At 48.4% G+C, this 17,489-nt stretch overlaps 2 protein-coding genes across 2 annotated transcripts in view; both read left to right on the top strand.

The window, feature by feature from the left end:
* COPG1 (COPI coat complex subunit gamma 1) overlaps window positions 1-14,645 on the top strand; it is a 29,778-nt gene extending 15,133 nt beyond the window's left edge. Inside the window, exons 14-24 of the mRNA XM_033210852.1 lie at window positions 938-1,181; window positions 2,974-3,049; window positions 3,879-3,982; window positions 4,440-4,565; window positions 4,876-4,944; window positions 8,360-8,502; window positions 8,837-9,008; window positions 9,390-9,487; window positions 11,406-11,544; window positions 11,762-11,860; window positions 14,172-14,645. Coding sequence (XP_033066743.1) covers window positions 938-1,181; window positions 2,974-3,049; window positions 3,879-3,982; window positions 4,440-4,565; window positions 4,876-4,944; window positions 8,360-8,502; window positions 8,837-9,008; window positions 9,390-9,487; window positions 11,406-11,544; window positions 11,762-11,860; window positions 14,172-14,302 — 1,401 coding nt within the window. The 3' untranslated portion in view covers window positions 14,303-14,645. The remainder of the gene's footprint in view (window positions 1-937; window positions 1,182-2,973; window positions 3,050-3,878; window positions 3,983-4,439; window positions 4,566-4,875; window positions 4,945-8,359; window positions 8,503-8,836; window positions 9,009-9,389; window positions 9,488-11,405; window positions 11,545-11,761; window positions 11,861-14,171) is intronic.
* The window catches only part of HMCES (5-hydroxymethylcytosine binding, ES cell specific), a 30,927-nt gene continuing 28,082 nt past the window's right edge, over window positions 14,645-17,489 (top strand). The window contains exons 1-2 of the mRNA XM_033210853.1: window positions 14,645-15,775; window positions 16,572-16,777. Of these exons, the coding sequence (XP_033066744.1) occupies window positions 16,595-16,777 (183 nt within the window). The 5' untranslated portion in view covers window positions 14,645-15,775; window positions 16,572-16,594. The remainder of the gene's footprint in view (window positions 15,776-16,571; window positions 16,778-17,489) is intronic.

The following is a 17,489-nucleotide window of genomic DNA, read 5'->3' as shown; positions in this document are numbered from 1 at the left end:
CAGCTAATGGGCCCGGCACTTTGGTGATTGTGTTTGCTTTTTTTAAGTAGAAGTGGGGTCTTGCTGGGTTGCCCAGGCTGGTCTCGAACTCCTGGCTATAAGTGATCTTCCCACCTTAGCTACCTGAGTGCTGGGATTACAGGTGTGAGCCATCATGCCTGGCCAGGCCTAGCGCTTTGGAGACACTATGCATGATAGCAGTTTTTTGTTTTTTGTTTTTTTCTTTTGAGTAGGAGTCTTGTTCTGCTATCCAGGCTGTAGTGCAGTGGTGCGGTCTTGGCTCACTGCAACCTCCACCTCCTGGGTTCAAGCGATTCTCCTGCCTCAGCCTCCTGAGTAGCTGGGACTATACGTGCCTGCCACTATGCCTGGCTACGTTTTTATATTTAGTAGAGACGGGGTTTTACCATGTTGGCCAGGCTGGTCTCAAACTCTTGACCTCAGGCGATCCACTCACCTTGGCCTCCCAAAGTGCTGGGATTACAGACGTGAGCCACTGGCGCCCGACCTCGATCTGTCATCCAGGCTGGAGTGTGGTGGCATGATCACGGCTCACTGCAGCCTAAACCTCCTGGGATCAAGCAATTGTCTCACCTCAGACCCCCAAGCAGCTGGAATTACAGGAAGGCACCACCATGCCTAACTAATTTTTCTATTTTTTGTAGAGATGGGGTCTCTCCATGTTGCCCAGGCTGATTTCGAACTCCTGAGCTCAAGTGGTCCACCCACCTCAGCCTCTCAAAGTGCTGGGATTATAGGTGTGAGCCATTGTGCCTGACCAGCCTTTTGTTTGACAGGAAAGAGTGATAGAGGCCCAGAGAACCAAGTGCCCTGTCTCCAAGTTCTGTGTTTGGACAACTGTACTTGGTCCAGCTCAGGTCTTCAGCTCTTTTCTGGAGAGAGCAGGCTCCTTGCTCAGCTCAGCTTCTCTCTGCAGGGTGGTTTTGAGTACAAGCGCGCCATCGTGGACTGCATCATCAGCATCATTGAGGAGAACTCAGAGAGCAAGGAGACAGGCCTGTCACATCTGTGCGAGTTCATCGAGGACTGCGAGTTCACAGTGCTGGCCACCCGTATTCTACATCTCCTGGGCCAGGAGGGGCCCAAGACCACCAACCCCTCAAAGTACATCCGCTTCATCTATAACCGAGTGGTCTTGGAGCATGAGGAGGTCCGGGCAGGTAGGTCTGAGCCAGGGCTGAACTTGGAAACTTAACTACCCTTGAATAAATGTCCCAGCAAAGGGACCTGAGCCTCCAGTGGGGACTTGCGCACTCACTGTTCTTGCTGCATAAGCTGTTTTTCATAATATTGTAGGCAGGACCTTACATGTCATCTAGTTGAATGGTTCTTTGTTTTTGTTTTGTTTTGTTTTTTTTTTTTTGAGATGGAGTCTCCCTCTGTCACCAGATTGGAATGCAGTGGTGCGATCTCGGCTCACTGCAACCTCTGCCTCCTGGGTTCGAGCGATTCTTCTGCCTCCGCCTCCTGAGTAGCTGGGACTACAGGTGCACGCCATCATGCCCAGCTAATTTTTGTATTTTTAGTGCAGATGGGGTTTCACCATGTTGTCCAGGATGGTCTCGATCTCTTGACCTCGTCATCTGCCCGCCTCAGCCTCCCAAAAGTGCTGGGATTTACAGGTGTGAGCCACCGTGCTCAGCCATGGTTCTTAACCCCTATAATTTGTTGTGTTTTGTTTTGTTTTTTTTAAGTATTGTTTTAATTGATACTGGGTCTTGCTATGTTGCCCAGGCTGGTCACAAACTCCTGAGCTCAAGCAATCCTCCTGCCTCAGTCTCTGACAGTGCTGGGATTACAGAACCACTGTGCCTTGCCTTAAGTGTTTTTTTTGTTTGTTTGTTTTTGTTTTAACTTTCACTATATGTTGATGTTTAGCTTAAAAAAAAAAGCTGAGGCCGGGCACGGTGGCTCAAGCCTGTAATCCCAGCACTTTGGGAGGCTGAGACGGGCGGATCACGAGGTCAGGAGATTGAGACCATCCTGGCTAACATGGTGAAACCCCGTCCCTACTAAAAAATACAAAAAACTAGCCGGGCGAGGTGGCGGGCGCCTATAGTCCCAGCTACTTGGGAGGCTGAGGCAGGAGAATGGTGTAAACCGGTGAGGCGGAGCTTGCAGTGAGCTGAGATCCGGCCACTGCACCCCAGCCTGCGCGACAGAGCAAGACTCTGTCTCAAAAAAAAAAAAAAAAAAAAAAAAAAAAAAAAGCTGGCTGGGCGTGGTGGCTCATGCCTGTAATCCCAGCACTTTGGGAGGCCAAGGCGGGCAGATCATGAGGTCAGGAGATCGAGACCATCTTGGCTAACATGGTGAAACCCCATCTCTACTGAAAAATACAAAAAATTAGCCGAGCGTGGTGGCGAGCGCCTGTAGTCCCAGCTACTCCTTCTCAAAAAAAAAAAAAAAAAAAAAGCTTTGTTGAGGTGTAATTCACATGCCATAAAATTCACGCATTTATGTAAGTTTACAATTCAGTGAGCCGCCATCCTATTCTTTATTTTTAATTTCCTTTCATGCCCCCACTGGACAGATTTTCTTCTTTCAACAATTGATAATCTTTAAGTAATTTTTCCCTTTCTCATTTATATTATTCTGAGCCTTAACTGCAAATTGACGCCATTTGGATATGGAAGGTGAGGAGCTTTACATTATAGCCAGCTTCTGTGACCTCATCATGGTTAATTTGAAAATAGCTCCTGGAACCTTAGGATGGGAGCTACTGATCCCATCTGGCTCCCTTCTCCATTAAATAGATAAGGAAGTTGAGGACTGGGGTGGCGCCAAGATCCACCCAAAGCCATTCACTGTGTTGATAGTGACTTTGGGCCTTCTGGCTTGAGACTTCTTGCCTCTGGGGCTCTTCTGCCTGAAGATCCATTCTGAGTGCTGGAAGTGCCCAGTGAGTTGTCAGGGTGCATTGGGTAAATCACATTCGCTTCCTAAACACAGGTGCTGTGAGTGCTCTGGCCAAGTTTGGAGCCCAGAATGAAGAGATGTTACCCAGTATCTTGGTGTTGCTGAAGAGGTGAGTCTGGGCCCAGGGGCCCTAATGGGAACAATATTCCCGTGGACTCAAGCAGCTTTCCTTTGTCTTTATTTTTTTTAACTGAGAAGGGAGAGAAAAGTTACAGCTACTGATTGTAGAAAAAACAGAGAAAGCATAGAAAAGCATGAAAAACAATGCTGTACAAATCGCACCAACCAGATGTGACAATTGGTAACTTGAATTATTTTGCCCATTTAAAAAAAATAGCTCTATTGAGGCTGAGCGCAGTGGCTCAGTAATCCCAGCACTTTGGGAGGCCAAGGCAGGTGGATCACGAGGTCAGATTGAAACCATCCTGGCTAACATGGTGAAACCCCGTCTCTACTAAAAATATAAAAAATTAGCCGGGCGTGGTGGCGGGCGCCTGTAGTCCCAGCTACTTGGGAGGCTGAGGCAGGAGAATGGTGTGAACCCGGGAGACGGAGCTTGCAGTGAGCCAAGATCACACCACTGCACTCCAGCCTGGGTGACAGAGCAAGACTCCATCTCAAAAAAAACCAAAAAACAAACTATTGAGATATAATTCACATACCATATAGTTTACCCATTTAAGATGTGTAGTTTGATGAGTTTTAGCATATTCACAGAGTTATGGAACCATCACTACAACCTGGGTTTAAAACATTTCATCATCCCAAAAAGGAACTCAATGTTCATGAATGTGGCCTCTCCTCCCTCCACCCTCAGCCTGGGGCCACCATTAGTCTACTTGTTATCCCTATGGACTTGCCTCTAATGAAGCCCTGCAGGATCCCTCCTGCCATCCCTGCTGGGCCCCAGTCAGGACCACCTTGTGTCCCGGCTGCAGGTGTGTGATGGATGATGACAACGAAGTAAGGGACCGAGCCACCTTCTACCTAAATGTCCTGGAGCAGAAGCAGAAGGCCCTCAATGCAGGCTATATCCTAAATGGTGAGTCATTCCCTGGCTACCTTGGACTCAGCACCTTACTGGAGCTGTGGTTCTTCTCATCACTCCCTGGGCAGGGGAAATCCAAGGCAAGATGCTCTTGGCTGGGCTTGCCTGGTAACCACATGGCATCACGGTGACCTCAGGAGGTCCTGGGTCATTCAGGTCACATCAGTGTGGGTGGTAATTGTGAATTGTGAATTGAAACTCTCATCGTTAATAAAAACTTTATTTTTACAGCACTTTACCCTTTACAAGTCACTTTGTATATATGTTTATTCCTCACACCTACCCTGTAAGGGAGGATGTGTCTGAAAATGAAGAGGCTTAGAGAATAAAGTGATTTTCTCAGGGTCATACTACTTAGGACTTGTAACTTTGGGACCCAGGGCCTCCATGGTGGTTCCTGGTGCGCATTTTGCTCTGTCTGCCAGACATGGTGACCTCTCTTTGCCTCTAGGTCTGACTGTGTCCATCCCTGGTCTGGAGAGGGCTCTGCAGCAGTACACTCTAGAACCATCAGAAAAACCTTTTGACCTCAAGTCTGTGCCCCTGGCCACAGCGCCCATGGCAGAGCAGAGAACAGGTAACACCTATACTCCTCCTAGAGGCCATCAAGGCCAGGCCTCTGTCAGAGGGTCTGCATTGGCTGCAAAGCCACTAAACCTAACTGGGACGGGTGGGAGTTATGCTGGGAGGAGGAAATGATCCTTTCTGCCTCTGGCTCCCAAAAATAGAGACACACATACACTCAGATGTGTACTCTCACATGTCCTGTGCTTTCCACTCTCAGGAGGGTTAGTATTTATAATCCCTGAGTAACAGCACTGGGGTCACTACCACACTGCCCCATGACTGCAGCCATTGGTCATCATGTGTATAATTTGCTCCTGCAGAAAGCACCCCCATCACAGCAGTCAAACAGCCTGAGAAAGTGGCAGCTACCAGGCAGGAGATCTTCCAGGGTGAGTCACAGTGGTTGGGGGGTGCTTGGGACCTGGGCTCAGTTTCCTCAGGGGGATCAAGGGTAAGAACTGTCATTTATTAGACTCTCCTGAGTGCTGGGCCCTTGAGATGCTTTAGACCTAGTATCATATTTGACCCTCAGATGGTGGTTGTTAGGTTCCTTCAATATCTGAGGAATTGAAAGTTCAGAGAGAGGGCCGGGCACGGTGGCTCAAGCCTGTAATCCCAGCACTTTGGGAGGCCGAGACGGGCGAATCACGAGGTCAGGAGATCGAGACCATCCTGGCTAACACGGTGAAACCCCGTCTCTACTAAAAAATACAAAAAACTAGCCGGGCGAGGTGGCGGGCGTCTGTAGTCCCAGCTACTTGGGAGGCTGAGGCAGGAGAATGGCGTAAACCCGGGAGGCAGAGCTTGCAGTGAGCTGAGATCCGGCCACTGCACTCCAGACTGGGCGACAGAGCAAGACTCCGTCTCAAAAAAAAAAAAAAGAAAGTTCAGAGAGAGAAAGTGGTAGGAGGGGCTGGAATTAAGATCCAGATCAAACTGGCTCAGTGCTGCTACTGGGCCTCAATTTGGAGGGCTCAGGTCCCTGGAACCCAGGCCAGTTCAGAATGTCTGAGAGAGCAGTGCTGGGGTTCAAAGACAGTGGTACTTTTTGTCGGGTTCCACATGTGTCCTGTCCACATTTGTCTTGTAAGGTTTTCTTCAGGTATCCATCTATCCTCTGGTGTTGCATTTTTAAGGGGAGAGGCTGTGTGTCTAATTGCAGATTGTTTTATCCACTGAATTCCTACTCAGGGACTAGCATAGACCCCTCTTCCTTCATGGGCCCTTACTTCCATCCTAGCTCTTCTGTCTTCTCTTAAACAGTTCTCTGTGCTAAATAGTTCGTCACATATTCTGTCTTTTATTTTCTGGATTTATCACAGCACTGAGCCCAGTGCCTGCCTTCCTCACAGTAGGTTCCCAATCAGTGTTGAATTAAATGAAATCCCCCCTTCCCCATTCCATTCAGAATCATGTCTTCTATCAACATAGCATGGATCCTGAGCTACTTGGAATCACTGTAACATGAAACTTTTCATTTATATCAGTTTTCTATTGCTGCTGTAACACATTACTGCAAACTTAGTGGCTTAACACATTTATAACCTTATAGCTCTGAGGTCAGAAGTCCAAAGTGGGTTTCATTTGTTAGCAGTGCTGAGTTCTCTCAGGAGGCTCCAGGAATTGCCCCCTTGCCTTTTCCAGCTACTAGATGTGGCCTGTATCCTTGACTCGTGGCCCCTTCCACCGTTTTTAAGGGCCCTTCTAGGGCAGAAGGTCAGAGTAGAGTGATTTGAAGAGGCCACACTCCGGGCCTTTTCAAATCTCTCTACTCTGACCTTCTGCCTAGAAGGGCCCTTGTGATTACACTGCTCCCCCCGGATAATCCAGGATAACCCCTGGTTCAAGATCCTTAATTTAATCACATCTACAAAGACCCTTTTACCATGCGAGGTACATAGTTGCAGGTTTTGGGAATTAGCTTGTGGGCATCTTGGGGTCATTATTCTGCCACACCTTCCAAGGAAGTCTCCTAAGCCCCTTAAAGGGTAACAATTCCATTTTTAAACAATCATCCAAAAGCCTCACATTTACTAATCACATACATGTTCAGTTCCAAGAACTTTCCTAGATCTTGACATTTATTGCCTCATTTGTCTTTACAACAACACTGTGATCAAGATAATTGTATCAGTTTTATTGAAGAAGAGTCTGAAACCCTATCAACAGGATCCCCCAGGTAGTAAGTATCAGTAAGTATCAGGCCAAAACTCTGGCTCCCAAGAAAATAAATAGCAATAGAAAAGCACTTTGGTGGTTGATGATCATGGTGGCCCAAAAGTTGCCCCTAATATCTAGCCTAGATTGTTCTGGGCTTTTTATTGCCTGCGTGTTCATGAGATTCAGTCTTCAGGCTGCAGAGGGCTGAAGCGGTCGCATAGGCCGACTTTTTGTGGAGGAAAAAAGCAAAATAATAACAATAAGGCCCACCTTTCTCTATGTCTGAAACGTGAATTGAGTACCTTCTAAGTACAGGGAAAAGTATCAGATCCCTGGCCTCAAAGCACAATTCCTGTTCTCATGGAGTTCAATTAATTGGGAAGACAAGTTGAGAATCTTAGACCAGTGGTCTTCAAATATCAGTATACATTGGAATAATCTGAGGAAACATATTAGAAATGCAAATTCCTTGATCCTGAAACCAGAGATTCTGATGTAGTAGATTTGGGATGGAATCTGAGTTTTTAGCAAGCTCTACCGCCAACCCCTAGTAATTCTGATACAGGTGATCCATGGTTATAGTGTGAGGAATCCTGCCATAGAATAGGTACAAGAGTGGTAGCTGTAGCCATTATAGGTGGACACCATGTGCACACATCTACCAGATGCCTCATTCACTTGGGTTATTCCCTTTAGTCTGCAAGGAATGCCAGGACCAGCCAGGGTGGGGTCCCATGGGCCTGTGCTTAAATACAGTTCTTGAACCTGGCCATAGGGTGTAGGCATAGGTCTTAACCAGACACAGACCATTCTAAGTTGGGTTTTCTGCAACACTCTCATTCTGAAATATCTCTTTATTGGCCATTTGTCTTTTTTTTTTTTTGAGACGGAGTCTTGCTCTGCCGCCCAGGCTGGAGTGCAGTGGCCGGCTCTCAGCTCACTGCAAGCTCCGCCTCCCGGGTTCACGCCATTCTCCTGTCTCGGCCTCCCGAGTAGCTGGGACTACAGGCGCCCGCCTCGTCGCCCGGCTCGTTTTTTTTGTATTTTTTAGTAGAGACGGGGTTTCACCGTATTAGCCAGGATGGTCTCGATCTCCTGACCTCGTGATCCGCCCGTCTCGGCCTCCCAAAGTGCTGGGATTACAGGCTTGAGCCACCGCGCCCGGCCGGCCATTTGTCTTAACTGACAAATATATAGGACCAGTTTGTTACTTTGTCTGATTTTGTAGCTATAGCAGTATCGATCTTATTTTCCTAATTGATCTTATTTTCCTAATTGTCACTTTCTTTTAAGAATCCTTGCTGAGGTAGGGGGTGGAAATCCTTGCTAAGCTTCTAAAACTGGGGGAATCTCCAATTAGGTCTAGGATTTTGTGGTCTCATATCAGTGTTTTGCTTCTGAGGTCTTTCATGGTACAGAGATGGGGAAAGTATTTGTTGGGGGTTGTATCACATGAGCAAAGCCAGGGAGATGAGAAAATGCATGGATATATTCAGGAAATAATGAGTAGCCAGTTGGGTAAACATATTTATCCATCTAAGGTAGGGTGGAACACCTTGAGAATGGTCATAGGAATTTATTAGAAACCATCACAAGTTGGTCTAGGGATCTAGAAGCTGAGTGAATGTGGCCTGTGGATTTCAGAGCAGTTGGCGGCGGTGCCAGAGTTCCGGGGACTTGGGCCCCTCTTCAAGTCCTCGCCTGAACCCGTGGCCCTCACTGAGTCAGAGACGGAGTATGTCATCCGCTGCACCAAACACACCTTCACCAACCACATGGTTTTTCAGGTGAGCAAAGTGGGCTGAGGCCCTGCTGGGGCATGCACCCAGGGAGTTGTCCCAGATCTGGCAGGTCCTTTAGGGACATGGGTCCCCACACTGTGTTGGTTGGGAGCCCAACTTGATGACAGAATCTGTCCCCAACATGCCTGTCTCACATATCTCTTGACCCAGGGCCTCCATGGCTCCTGATTATCAGCATGGAGACAGGGAGCCTGGGGCAGGGGGACTGGGATGGGAATCACCTTGGTCAACAGGAAAGAGGTGGGACCTCCTGGCTCTTCCTCTGCTGCATGGCTCAGACCTAGAGCAATGTTTAAGCTCCCCTCTCTTCCCTGTTCAGTTTGACTGCACAAACACACTCAATGACCAGACCTTGGAGAATGTCACAGTGCAGATGGAGCCCACTGAGGCCTATGAAGTGCTCTGTTACGTGCCTGCCCGGAGCCTGCCCTACAACCAGCCTGGGACCTGCTACACACTGGTGGCACTGCCCAAAGAAGACCCCACAGCTGGTGAGCCCCTCTCCAGATACCACCCTATCCTCATGGGAGCTCATGGGATCAGGAGGTGGGCGACTGGGCACCAGCTGTTTGAGCTTCAGCTCCTTGATTTCAGTCCCAAGAAGAAGAATAGCTGAGTCCCAAATGCTCTTCTTTAAAAAAATTTTTTTTAAAGAGACAGGATCTCACTAGAACTCATGACTTGACTTTCTTGTCCTACAAGGTGGCGCCCTCTGTCCAGCTTTGTAGGATTGTATGGCTTGTTGCTGCTACTAATAACATAGCAGGGGCCTAGAAAGCAGGCTGTGACCCCTGCCTGCTTGTTCCCTGCAGGAGGAGCCCGTTCCCTGCAGTCTGGGGACTTTCTAACTACCCAGCCTCTCTTCCCCACAGTGGCCTGCACATTCAGCTGCATGATGAAGTTCACTGTCAAGGACTGTGATCCCACCACTGGGGAGACCGATGACGAAGGCTATGAGGATGAGTATGTGGTAAGAGCCTGGTGTCAGGAAGCTCAGTTTTGTGCTGAGGCTGCGAAGCAACTCCCTTCAGGAACTGACAGACAGACTGGAGCTGTTTTTGACTTTTTAGGTCTTTAAAATTTTATTTTATTATTTTATTTTATTTTTTGAGATGAAGTTTCTCTCTTGTTACCCAGGCTGGAGTGCAATGGCATGATCTCGGCTCACTGCAACCTCTGCCTCCCGAGTCCAAGTGATTCTTTTGCCTCAGCCTCCCGAGTAGCTGGTATTACAGGCGCCCGCCACCATGCCTGCCTAATTTTTTGTATTTTTAGTAGAGACAGGGTTTCACCATGTTGGCTAGGCTGGTCGCGAACTCCTCGCCTCACGTGATGCACCTACCTTGGCCTCCCAAAGTGTTGGGATTACAGGCATGAGCCACTGCACCTGGCCTAAAATAACTTTTTAAACTTACGGAAATACATGTTCATGTGTAAAAAGAAAACTTGGGAAATACAAAAACAAAATACAAAACAAAAGTATGAACAACAGGAAAACATTACTCATAATCTTCAGAGTTACTTTTGGGGGGCAGTGGTATAATTGGAATCATTCTTACAATGTAGACCTTGCTATTTTAAAACCATAGTGTATTTTCCAGTGTCATTACAAATACTTCATAAACGCAATTTTTTTTTAGTGGATTTAAAATACTATATACTATGTCAAAACTTGATTGACCTTTCACTCCTTGAATGTTGGGCATTTGGACTTCCATATTTTCACTATTTATAATGCTGCACTAAATATCCCTTTAGATACAAATTTTTATCTGCATTTTAGATTATTTCTTTAGGATAGATTCCTAGAAGGAGAATAATTGGGTCAAAGGGTAAGCATGATTTTAAGACATTTTGATTCCTTTTGTCAAATGCTTTCTGGATACGTTTGACCTGTTTGCTGTGCTGGGCAGTCCTTTCATGCACTGGAATAGCCCTTCTAAATTCTATCTTAACTCGATGGAACTAAGTACAGGATCCTTCTGGGGTCTGACTTTGGGGCAGTGGCTCAGGGCCATCTGAGTGTAGACCATTATGCTCAGCCTGTGGATGGGGATTGTTACAACTTCTCCTGACTAGAGGGACAGTCATGGTGGAATACAGCTGACATTCGCCATTGTGTCATCCTAGAGTCACAGTTGAGGATGGATGGACCTTCCTTAAGCCGGAAATGACCCTGAGGCAGGAGCTGCTTTAAGACCAAGGGAGCTCCTTGAGAGAGCTGGGTCTGTTTGAGCCCACCCAGAGATGATAGAAAAAAAAAAAAAAGAGCTGGGTCGAAGTTGTATTTATATACACTGTAAACATCCACAGGAGTAGGGCCTCGGTGAAAATCTCATGGGAGAATGAATGGGGAACCTTCATGTAGACTCAGTGGGAGTATTATGTGTCAAGTTCAGAGAAGACACAGCTGAAATGGAGACAGAGATTCAGGATCTGTCAAATCCAGAGGACACAGCTGGGGTAGGAGGTTTCTGCTAGCTTCTGCTGAACTAGAAACAGCTGCTGCTCCTGAAGAGCTCATCATCCCCTAGAAATGACAGGCATAGGAAGCAGACCTCTGAGAATGCTATGTAATTCCCTGTATGCCAGATCCTGGAAGCACTGACACTAGGCAGGCTTAGAAGAGATGATCTCACAGCAGGCAGCTCTAGGATGAGTTAGTAGATTGGTACTTGGGATTAGGGCATTTTCTGTTGAAGGGATACCACTTGCCTGTGGGCACCTCAAGGATAGGTACCTGGTCAAGTTGTTCTGTGTCCCCAGAGTCTAGCACAGTCCTCAGTGCCGAGCAAGCACCTGCAGAAAGAGTTGCAGGAAGGGATGTGTGGATGAGTTCAGAGCAGAGTGTGTGGATGGGTGCTTGATTTCTATCTCCATCTCTCCAGCTGGAAGATTTGGAAGTTACTGTAGCTGATCACATTCAAAAGGTCATGAAACTGAACTTCGAAGCAGCCTGGGATGAGGTAGGGGATGAATTTGAGAAGGAGGAAACATTCACCTTGTCTACCATCAAGACACTTGAAGGTAAAATCCTGGGAATGCCATCTCTGGCCTACTTGCCGTTCAAGATCTTTGGGTACTGTTGAAGTGCTCATACCTTTTCTCTCCAAGGATCCAGGGCCAAGTCTGGAGCACATATGTCAAATGCCATTTCATTAAAAGCCCTTCAGAACATGGGGGAGTGGTGGTGGCACAAAGGGCAGACAAGATGGCTTAACAATATTGGGATTTCTCGCTATAGAGGCTGTGGGTAATATTGTGAAGTTCTTGGGAATGCACCCTTGTGAGAGGTCAGACAAAGTGCCGGATAACAAGAACACCCACACGTTGCTTCTGGCTGGTAAGTGGCATTTCCAGGTGGGGAGGGCCTGGATAGCTTATAGCCTGGATGTCCACTGGATCCTGGGCTAAGGACTTCACTGTAAATACGGGGAGTCAAAATTCACAGCATTTAAAATTCGCAAACTATAAAATAATCTGCAGCGAAATGTTTCCTCCTTACCTTGGCTGCCAGCCATTGAGATTCCCTTCCTAGAAGCGACCAGTGTTACTATTACAAACAATGCCTGTATAACCTTGCAGTTATTTTATTGCTATAAAAGCTAATAGGAGCACATTTCCTTTTTTTAACTCAAATGTTTATGTACAAATGGTATATATATTGTCCTGCAATTTGCTTTTCACTTTACAATGCATCTTAAGAGATCTTCCCTGCCAATATGTAGGGCTTCCTCATTCTTTTTCTTTTAATTGTGGTAAAATATACATAAAATTCACCATTTCAGCCATTTTCAAGTGTGTGGTTCAGCGGCGTTAAGTACATTCAAACTATTGTAAAACTATGACCACTATCCATCTCCAGAACTTTTTTCATCCCAAACTGAATCCTTTTTTTTTTGTTTTTTTTATGGCTGCTTAGTATTCCATTATGTGGATGCACCCCATATTCTATGGAACAGCCGCTACTGATGAACATTTAGTTTGATTTCAATCTGTTGCTATTACAGATGTTACAGTAAATAATCGTGTACACACACACACACACATTTACTTTGCATGTGTACACTGAGAATATCTGTAGGATAAATTTTCCAAGGCATCACCAGGTCAAAGTGATTTGTGTTTCTCATCTTGATAAATAACTCCAAGTTGCCTTTCATAGAATTGTGTACCTTTTTTCCTATATTGTGGACAACACAATATGTTACCACACTTTATGATCTTTGCCAGTCTGTGTGGACAATGATACCTTAGTATAGTTTTTGTATTTTCATTGAAGTTAAGTATCTTCTCAAATGTTGAGGCATTTGTATTTCCTTTTCTGATCATTGTCTTCATATCCTTTGTCTTATTTTCTACAGGGTTGGCTGAGTGTACCTGCACTCATTCTCCTTCCCAGATTACTTACTAGCAGATTCCAGAAATAGCATTTTATATGTAAATTCTTCTGTATTTTTATGTTTCTCTAAGAGATAATGGACGGGCGCAGTGGCTCAAGCCTGTAATCCCAGCACTTTGGGAGGCCGAGACGGGCGGATCACGAGGTCAGGAGATCGAGACCATCCTGGCTAACACGGTGAAACCCCGTCTCTACTAAAAATACAAAAACTAGCCGGGCGAGGTGGCGGGCGCCTGTAGTCCCAGCTACTCGGGAGGCTGAGGCAGGAGAATGGCGTAAACCTGGGAGACGGAGCTTGCAGTGAGCTGAGATCCGGCCACTGCACTCCAGTCCGGGCGACAGAGCGAGACTCCGCCTCAAAAAAAAAAAAAAAAAAAAAAAAGATAATGACCCCTGCCCTTTTTTAAAGGGCAATACAATTATCATACCTAAAACAGTTAACAAAAGGAAATGGGATTTTTTTTTGGCTAGGTGTTTATAAACAGGGTTGAAAGGAGGCTCTGCTTCAGTACCCTGCCGACAGCTGACAGTTTGTAGCCACATTGAAACAACCCAGTCCCCTGGGTCTTGCAGACACCTGCCCTGTGGTTTTCTCGTGGTGGGGCTGCCCCCTTCATTTGTGCTCTCAGATTCAGCCAACGTGCAAGAGCCTATGTGACGTCAGATACAAGCCTTTTATGTCCATCAATTCGTTTGAACTTAGCAGAAGCCTGAATATGGTATTATCATCTCCGCCGTTTTGTAGTTGAGGATACCGAAGCCCAGAGAGACAGTGACTTTTTTTTTTTTTTGAGACGCAGTCTAGCTGTGTCACCTAAGCTGGAGTGCAGTGGCACAATCTCTGCTCACTGCAACCTCTACCTCCCGGGTTCAAGTGATTCTCCTGCCTCAGCCTCCTAAGTAGCTGGGATTTCAAGCGTCCACCACCATGCCCAGCTAATTTTTGTATTTTTAGTAGAGATGGGGTTTCACTAAAAATGGAAACGAGGCCAGGCTGGTCTCGAACTCCTGACCTCATGATCCGCCCACCTCGGCCTCCCAAAGTGCTGGAATTACAAGCGTGAGCCACCGCGCCCAGCCGAGAGTCAGTGACTTTCACAGTGAAATCCCTCACTCAGGGATTTCAGCCCAGCTCTCCTGCCCATTTCACTACAGCAGAGCTGTCTTGATGGGCTGCTGCAAATGCCATCCTTAGCCTGCCCTGTACAGTCCCTTCTGCCATATATACCTGTACTTCTGTCTTCCCTTCTAGGTGTGTTCCGGGGTGGTCATGACATCCTGGTGCGCTCCCGGCTGCTGCTTTTGGACACAGTGACAATGCAGGTGACAGCCAGAAGTTTGGAGGAGCTGCCAGTAGACATCATCTTGGCATCTGTGGGATAAGGGGCCAGCCTGCATAGGACCTTATGCCCTTCCTCCCCCAACACTACTTGGAAGTTGTGCCTTCCTCATGAAACTGGCGGAAACCCCTTCCCAAGCTTCTGTATTCAAAAACAATTAGGAATCATTGCAGATTTTTTTTTTATGCTGCCCCTACCCCCCACCTGGGACTACTTGGGGGTGATTTTTTTTTTAATAGGGAATGATTTTAGCTTGTCCTAAATCTTGCTATCCTCCCTTCCAGGAAAGGGACATTGTAAATGAATAAAACATTCTCAACTCCTCTTGAATTTATCACCCAAGAAACCATCTTATCCCTCTAATAAATCAGCATGTATTTATTGAATGATTGCTACACCTTCCCCTTTAAGGCCTCCCCCAAGAGGCAGAACACCTGCCCCGTCCCCCTTGTAGCCGTTTGGCTGTTGTCCTGTGAGGCAGGACCCTCTCCCCGTCATCGCTGTCCCAGCACCAAGCCCAGGGGTGGGAGCGGTACAGGTTGCTTGAGTGAATCAGCTAACAGGCACTGAGTTCCCACTTCCTCCCACTCGTGCTTCTTCACAACGCATCCTCCTTTGATAGTCGATAAACGGAGGCTCCAAAGGGCTTGGGTCCTGTGGCCGTTCCAGCATCAGGTCCTATGTGGAGTGTGCCCTGAGGTTTCTGCTCCCTGTTCAGTTCAGCGCATCAGCATAGGCGAAGAACAGCCCTCTAGAGTATTCTTTGTTGGTTGCAGATGAAGAAATCTCCGGTTTAGATCCCAAGGGGAGCAGGCTTTTAAACTCAAGCCAGGTTATTTTACCAACTTTGAGGCCGAAGTACACCCGTAAGGACTGTTTTAAAAATCTGGGCCTCACCCTTAGAGATTCAGCTGGCGGGTTGGGGTGCGGGGGCAGGAAAGGCTCATTCTAGTGTCCACCATCGTTTGAGGGCTAAGTGCGCGATTCCTGGAAGTTCTCCTGACTTCCATTTATTCAGTGTTCCTCCATTTTTGCCTCGCGCTGTGAGACAGCTGGCAGGACTGTGAAGTAAGGAGTGGAGTTTCCTGGTTTCCCGCCTTCGATAACCCTGTGCCCTAGACTCAGGGCGGCGGGAACCTTCCCCGCCGGCGGCCCTGAGGCGCGCTGGGGGCGGGGAGGAAGGGTAACCCCGCCAGGGAACGGCCAATATGGAAGAAAGTGGAGTCCCGAGAAGCTTGGGATGGATGCATCCCCGAAGGCAGTCACTGTCTCCTGGGGAAACGGAAAAAGATTCATCCCAAATCGGAAAGGAGAAGACGCCGCCTCCGGGGCCCAAGGGCGCCGAGATAACCAAGGGGCCCCCCAGGGGGCGGGGCCTAGCGCCGGGAGCGCGGACTGAGGCGGGGCTGACGTGAGGCGGGGTGAGGCGGGCGGCCAAAGGGGAGCTGAGAGGCGGTGAGGAGAGCCAAGGGAGGTGACGCGAGCCGAGGGAGGTGAAGCGTGCTCCTGGGGCGAGGTGAGGGGAGAGGAGGCGACGCGGGCGGCTGGAGTGTGGGGAGGGGAGGAGAGGGGAAAGGACGCGGCGCGGGTTGACAGAGGGGAGCGTAGGCCCGAGCGGACGCGGGGCGACGCGGAGAGGGCGGCCTGGGCCGAAGTGAGGCAACGCGGGGCGGTGGAGTCTGAGGGCCGAAGCGGAGGGGAGGCGACACGGGGAGGGGCGAGGGATTGAGGTCGGTGGCTGGGGGCCACCTGCTCCCCGAGAATCGGCTCCCGCTCCGGGGAGCAGTGTCCGGAGCGGGATCCGCGGCCCACAGTTTCGCGCGTCGGGCCCGGGGACGCTGCGGGCGGGAGGCGGGGATTCTGCTCCCCGGCCCCGGGCCGCCCAGTGGCCGCCCTCGAGGTGAACCGGTGCTGGCTGGCGTGGGGCGCTGACCCCAGCGGGGACTGGGGGGAAGGACGGGGAGTTGGGGGCACCGAGTCACCCGGAGGAGGCGACCCCAGCTAGCTGCTCTTGCCCTGCTTGGTTGGACCGCGAAGCCCCCTCCGCTGCGGCTCTTCCTGCGCTCAAGCAGGCATTTGCAGAGCTCCTCTGGGGACTTGCCTCAGTGCCCTGCACGGAGTTGGGCAGTGAGCTCAGGGAGCGAAGCAAATGGGCACATCCTTGTCCTTGTGGGACTTCTTGGGGAAGACTTTCGACGGTGGTCACGGAGGGGCACGGCCCTGTGGGAACGGAAAGAGAAGGCGGGGACTCAAGGAATAAGACCTAATATTTGAGATATGTAAGCCTTTTCCTTACGTTTTGTAATTTAAAGGTTGCGAGGGACGGTGTTGAAGAATGTGTGGGCGAACATCCTGTCACTTACCTAGAGATGTTCTCACGAGAGCTTGCGCCTACCAGGATCGGCGGGGCCAGCAGCGGCTCCCGGAATGGAGGGACCCTGATAAGTACTGCCCCTCTTACAACAAGAGTCCTCAGTCCGACAGCCCAGTGCTTCTGTCTCGACTGCACTTTGAGAAGGTAACCAGCTTTGTACCATGCTAGCCCCTCGCCCAGCCTCTCGATGGTTATCTCCTATTTGGTTTGGTGTGTGCTCAGCCTCTTGGGATGACATTAAAAACCAGCGTTTACTGCTATATTCTGACTTCCCGTTGAGAACCTCTCTAGACCTCATGAAAGTTTTATCAATGGCTTCTAACACTGATAAAGACTTATTTTTCAGCATTTTTCAGGCTCAATTTAAATGCCTTTGCTATACATGGCATACTAGCCTTAATATATGCCAAATTTATATGAGCTTTGTGTTTTAAAATAGCAGCTTTCACTGATCATCAGGGTCATTGGAGTATCTTAAAAAAAATAATAAAAAAATTTAAGGCCAGGCGCCATGGCTCATGCCTGTGACCCCAGCACTTTCGGAAGCCGAGGTGGGAGGATCACTTGAGCTTAGGAGCTTAGGAGTTTGAGACCAGCCTGGGCAATATAGGGAGACCCCATCTCTACAAAAAATTAAAAAATGAGGTGGGAAGATCACTTGAGCTGTGGAGGTCGAGGCTTCATGAGCCATGGTTGTACCACTGCACTCCCACCTGGGTGACAGATCAAGACTCTGCCTAAAGAAAAAATTTAAAATTTAAGAATATTTCTATGCCTCTTACCAGGCCAGCTTAATCAGACTTTCTAGGCCCAGGACAGGTTTAAGATCAGTTAATTTAAAACACTTCTAATGTTT

The sequence above is a fragment of the Trachypithecus francoisi genome, unplaced genomic scaffold, assembly GCF_009764315.1.
Source record: "Trachypithecus francoisi isolate TF-2019V2 unplaced genomic scaffold, Tfra_2.0 Lachesis_group0, whole genome shotgun sequence".
Lineage (NCBI taxonomy): Eukaryota > Metazoa > Chordata > Mammalia > Primates > Cercopithecidae > Trachypithecus > Trachypithecus francoisi.
Note: the sequence above shows the minus strand (reverse complement) of the source record. Positions and strands in the feature narration are given on the sequence as shown.